At 38.3% G+C, this 5,343-nt stretch overlaps 1 protein-coding gene across 1 annotated transcript; it reads left to right on the forward strand.

Moving 5' to 3' along the window:
* The first annotated feature begins 201 nt into the window (after window positions 1-201).
* Window positions 202-4,236, forward strand: LOC131155217 (tubby-like F-box protein 3). Its single transcript, XM_058108196.1, has 5 exons — window positions 202-1,256; window positions 2,314-2,401; window positions 2,643-2,772; window positions 2,858-3,037; window positions 3,155-4,236. Exons 1-5 carry the CDS (start codon window positions 906-908, stop codon window positions 3,624-3,626), a joined length of 1,221 nt encoding a protein of 406 aa, XP_057964179.1. The 5' UTR covers window positions 202-905; the 3' UTR covers window positions 3,627-4,236.
* The last annotated feature ends 1,107 nt before the right edge of the window (window positions 4,237-5,343 follow it).

The following is a 5,343-nucleotide window of genomic DNA, read 5'->3' on the forward strand; positions in this document are numbered from 1 at the left end:
TTAACTTAGAAAAATCTTTTCCAATTTTCGAAATATTCTGAAAATTTTTGCTGGATTTCCATATTTGTTTATATATATATATATATATATATATATATATATATATAATTCAACCCTAACCCGAAATGAGCACCATACCCGGATCCGAACCCTATCGGGGTTACTCGTCTACTAGTAATCTAGTACAGTCGAGGGAAGATAGAAGGCAAACAGATCAGACAAAGCGAGCCCTAGTGTGTGTTTTCTTCAACATTCCTCTTCCACTGCTCGCAATCTGGCCACTAACGAAAGGCTTATTATTGAATCCTGATCCGAAGTTCTGTTCATTTCCTCTGTGCTGGAGCTTTTGTTCTGTGGGCTTTATGCTACAGGGCTGTCAATGTTGGAGAATGGCTGTTTGGTGTTGCCATTGAGGTTCGATGCTCTCAAGTCTCAATCGATGTAAATTTTGATAAATGTTTCTAAATTTTTTTGGGGGGTTCCTGTAATGATTTGAAAGTAGAGATCTGCGGAATGATCACGAAATCTGTGAATTGATCTTGGTTTTATTCGTCGATCTTTGGAGGGATATGTTTCAGTGATCGAATTCATCAGGCGGGTATAGATTTTCTCGGATTTTGGTTCCGTAGATCTGAGATTGGTGAATCGGTGGGTTGGATTTATGTTTATGCTATTTATGGAGAAGAATGTTTTGGCTGTTTTTGACGATTTTATGGAGTAATTGTGATGCTGATCTGTAGTTGCGTCGAAATTTAGCTTTTGGGTCTCCAGGTTTCGTCGATTAGCAGTTATTAGGTTCTATTTATGGATAAATTGATCATCAATGCGGGTTCATGTGAATTTGGAGGCATTGGAAATTTCTAGTCTTTATGTTGGTTTGAATTGCAGAGAGGGAGGAAGGGCTGATGTCGTTTAAGAGTATTATTCAGGACATGAGGGGTGAGTTCGGGAGCATGTCTAGAAAAGGGTTTGAAGTGAAGTTTGGGTATGGATTAAGATCTAGGTCACATAGGGCCGCTCAGGACGGCGTACTGGTGGCGGTGGATGCTTTGAGGCAGAGTTGCTGGGCCAACATGCCACCGGAGCTTCTCAGGGACGTGCTTATGAGGATAGAAGCATCTGACGGCACTTGGCCGCCTCGGAAAAATGTGGTTGCTTGTGCAGGTGTATGCAGAAGTTGGAGGGAGATAATGAAGGAAATTGTGAAAACACCAGAAGTCTCTGGCAAATTAACGTTCCCAATCTCCCTGAAACAGGTTTGTCAAGTGAAATCTCCCCAGTTCTTACTTTATTCCTTTTTTGTCTCTTACTTTATCTGAAGGAGAGGTGCTGTTGGTTGCTGTCATCGTCATTTATACTTCTAATTTTTCATCGTCATGTATACATGCGTCTAATTTTTCATTTTTCATTTTTCATAATTGTCATCCACACGGATCTTACCTGTGTTTGGATTTGAAGCTAATTTTAGCAGTTTATGTAAGTCTCCCATACCATTATGATTTTCTGTGTATTTGTGCACAATTTTAGAACTGAAATTTATTGAGCATTATAAACATTTCAGGAGGGTTGAATTCCCTTTCATTTGTTTCAGATTGTAAGGTGAATTTCTTTCTCTACTGATGACTGCATTGCTGTCATTATCTATCTTGCTCCTTAGGTTAAGATCTAGAATATGTTTGACATCATCTGACATATTTTGAGACTTTATGAATGACAAATATTTAGGATTGTTAAAATGTCTTTGAAGGACTGGGCCATAAGTATTAGAAAAATTCGGGAAGTTCTAGAACTTTTTGTTTTTACTATATAGAGAATCTTTTTTTAAAAAATAATTTGAGTTCATTGGGACTATTCTACACAATGGAGGATAGTCCATTCCCGTCCCAATCTGAGACTTCCAACAAGGAAGTTTTGTGATTAAACCATTGGCGACCTTGAGGAACCTTCTAATCAATAGATTGGAGCAATTTGGATTGGCATGCATTTGAAAAAGAAAAAAAGAGGGATTGATACACTTGTTCTTATTGATTGTTATTTTTCATGATCTTTTTCTTTTTTTCCTTTTTTGTTTCTAAAGAATTGTTTTGATCCTTTATATAATGGCTATTTTTGCCTTCTTCCATAAAATCCTCTAGAACGGGTATTATCGGAAGCTAGTATGCAGCCCTCTCTCTTTTATCTGTGTGTGTATGTGATTGCAAATGTTCTAATAGAATTTTTATTAATTGAATATTCCCCTTTTAGGAGGATTATAATCTTCAAAAAACAACTAACGGTGGCTACATTAAAAAAATTATTGGTTATTTTCTGCAGCCTGGCCCAAGAAACTCCCTCCTTCAATGCTATATAAAACGGAATCGAAGCAACCAGACATACCATCTTTACCTCAGTCTAAATCAAGGTAAATGGCTGAGCATTTGCTTTATTTTCTGAATTATCATTCCCTTCTAATCATGCTCTTTTGAAAGTGGTGTTGGATTTTTTGTGATGTTTTGAATTACTGACACCTTTGCCTATTGTAGTTGCCTTGATCTTCGTTTGTTGGAACTTGGTATAATTAAGTTGTGTACTTGTGTGGTTTGATTAATGAAGAGTTTAGTTTCCTTACTAAATGCAATTACTTTTTTCCAATATTTTGGCAGCTTTGAATGATGATGGTAAGTTTCTGCTTGCTGCTCGGAAATGTCGACGGCCTACTTGCACTGACTACATCATTTCTCTAAATGCCGATGATGTTTCAAAGGGAAGCAGCACCTATGTTGGGAAGTTGAGGTATGTTTAGCTGGTAGATTTCATGTGTGATATCTGGTTCATAATAGTCTAAAAGGCCCGTTTTATGATCATATTATCTTTACAGATCAAACTTCCTTGGAACCAAGTTCACAATATATGATGCGCAGCCTCCAAATGCTGCAGCCAAAGTTATGAAATGTCGTTCCACCAAGCTAGTGGGCTTGAAGCAAGTTTCTCCCAGAGTTCCTGCTGGCAATTATCCTGTGGCGCACATATCATATGAATTGAATGTCTTGGGTTCTAGGTAAGAAACACACTGATAATAGCTGGGGAAGAGGGGGGGGGGGTGGGTGTTGATGTATGTTCTGTTAATTAATTGTGTGTATGTACCAATAAAAAATTAAAATATTGTGGAAACCAGGGGCCCAAGAAGAATGCAATGTATCATGGATGCCATCCCTGCCTCTGCTATTGAGCCAGGTGGAGTGGCACCTACACAGACAGAATTCATGCATAGCAATCTGGATTCCTTTCCGTCCCTCCCGTTTTTCAGATCCAAGTCTACTCGCGTGGACAGTTTCCAATCTGGACCTTTGTCTAGTCAGAAAGATGGAATGCTGATTTTGAAGAACAAGGCACCTAGGTGGCATGAGCAACTCCAGTGCTGGTGCCTGAACTTTAATGGACGGGTGACAGTGGCTTCCGTAAAAAACTTTCAGCTGGTTGCTTCTCCGGAGAATGGATTTGCTGGACCTGAGCATGAGAAGGTTATTCTCCAGTTTGGGAAAGTGGGAAAGGATGTGTTCACCATGGATTATCAGTATCCAATATCGGCTTTCCAGGCATTTGCCGTCTGCCTCAGCAGCTTTGACACTAAGATTGCTTGTGAATGACAAACAGGTATGAGTCTAATGCTGGACTCCTTATCACTAGGCTAAATTCCACTAATTAGTACACCATTTTCTCTTTTGAGTTATTTTCATTTCTCATCTCCCTGCAATGGAGCAGGACGCTTCAAAAGCTCTTCAGAAACCAGCAGTAATTTTTATGGATTTCTCTAATTTTATTTCTTCCTTTGTTTTGAAGCAGTCAAAATTTATTTCTTCTTTTGGATTTTAAGCAACAAGCCAATCACAGTTCTTGCATTTTGATCTGGCAGGTGTTGAGAGATGAAATAGATGTTAGTGAAGGCAATATTGCGCTACTTGTGTTGTTGCGGAACAAGGTCTCTGGGTAGTTCAATATCTTTTTTTTTTTTCTTGTCTTGTAAGTAGGTAGGGTTCTTGTTTTGTAGTCATCCTTGTACATAGGACTGCTGTTTGTGAGTGATACATGCCTGAGCATCTTGATCATGTCTGACCATCTTGATTTGTCTTCACACTCACATTCTTTATCTGTTGGTTCTGAACATTAGAAATGTCTGGTTTTGATTTTTTCTTTTTGGTGTAGAATTTCAATCTTTGTAGAATTTCTTGGTGTTTAATTTCAATCTTGCTTCCGCAATTCTGCTTTTATTGTGTGAATTCTGGGATTTTCCATTTTCAGCTTTTATCCTAATTATTTGAGGACCTCTGGGAGAAGAAAAAATTTACGGCCATTATTTGTGGTTTTGTATGTTTTCTATTTAGTGCAGGAGACATCTTACTAAGACGATAAATGGGAATGATGGTGGAAGCTAGAAGAAAGGCATTTTTTTTTTCTTTGTTTTGTTGTTAAATATTTAAAATCAACAATTTTTTATGCTCTGTTTGAATGGAGGGAAAAGAAATGGAAAAGAAAAAATGTGTAGGGGAAGAAAAAAAGAGGAAAGTGGTAGATTCATCTGGTTGATGGAGAAAAAGAAAATGAGTTGATCATTTTGGTGGGACTTATTTTCCTTGCAATTTCTTGGACTGGATAGTTTTGGGGAGTGCAGAGGGCTTCTGTTTTCCAGCTTCTTCTTTAATATCTTGACCAGGGAAAAGGAGATTTTCATTCTTCTTCCCCTGCTATATATATATATTGATGAGGGAAAAAGAGAGTGCTATGTAAGATGAATCATAGGTGGGAGACCTGTAGCAACTTTGATCATGTTTGGGTGCCCTAGGAGGTGGTAGACTTTGAATGCCTCTCTCTCTCTCTCTCTCTCTCTCTCTCTCTCTCTCTCTCTCTCTCTGTGCTGACAGTACTCTCATTTTCAGCAAAGCTTCCGAGGAGAGAGAGAGAGAGAGATGATGATGATGTTGATGCAATTTCACCTGCTGCAGTGAAGTGTAGGACTTTGAAGATGCCATCTCAGTTGACTGAAGTGAGGATATGGTGCGCTTGAAAATAGTTTGTAAAAAATGAACCAAATCCAATTTAGTCAAAAACTTGGTAGGTGTGTTTGAAGAGTAAATTTGGACCATTATTCCTGGCAAAAGAGACGCATTGGTTTCAAGTAAAACCATAAAATCATCACTCCACCTAATAATAGTCCCACAGAAATGTGGACCTACCCATTAACTCAAACTCGTATTTTCAATAGAGCATCAATTAGGGGAGTTGGTCATCGAGGCTCTCAAAGTTGACTAATCAATTTATAACTAAGCCCTTGATCAAATTTAGCTACAAAAACAATAAAGTGTGCCT

The sequence above is a fragment of the Malania oleifera genome, chromosome 5 (assembly GCF_029873635.1).
Source record: "Malania oleifera isolate guangnan ecotype guangnan chromosome 5, ASM2987363v1, whole genome shotgun sequence".
Lineage (NCBI taxonomy): Eukaryota > Viridiplantae > Streptophyta > Magnoliopsida > Santalales > Ximeniaceae > Malania > Malania oleifera.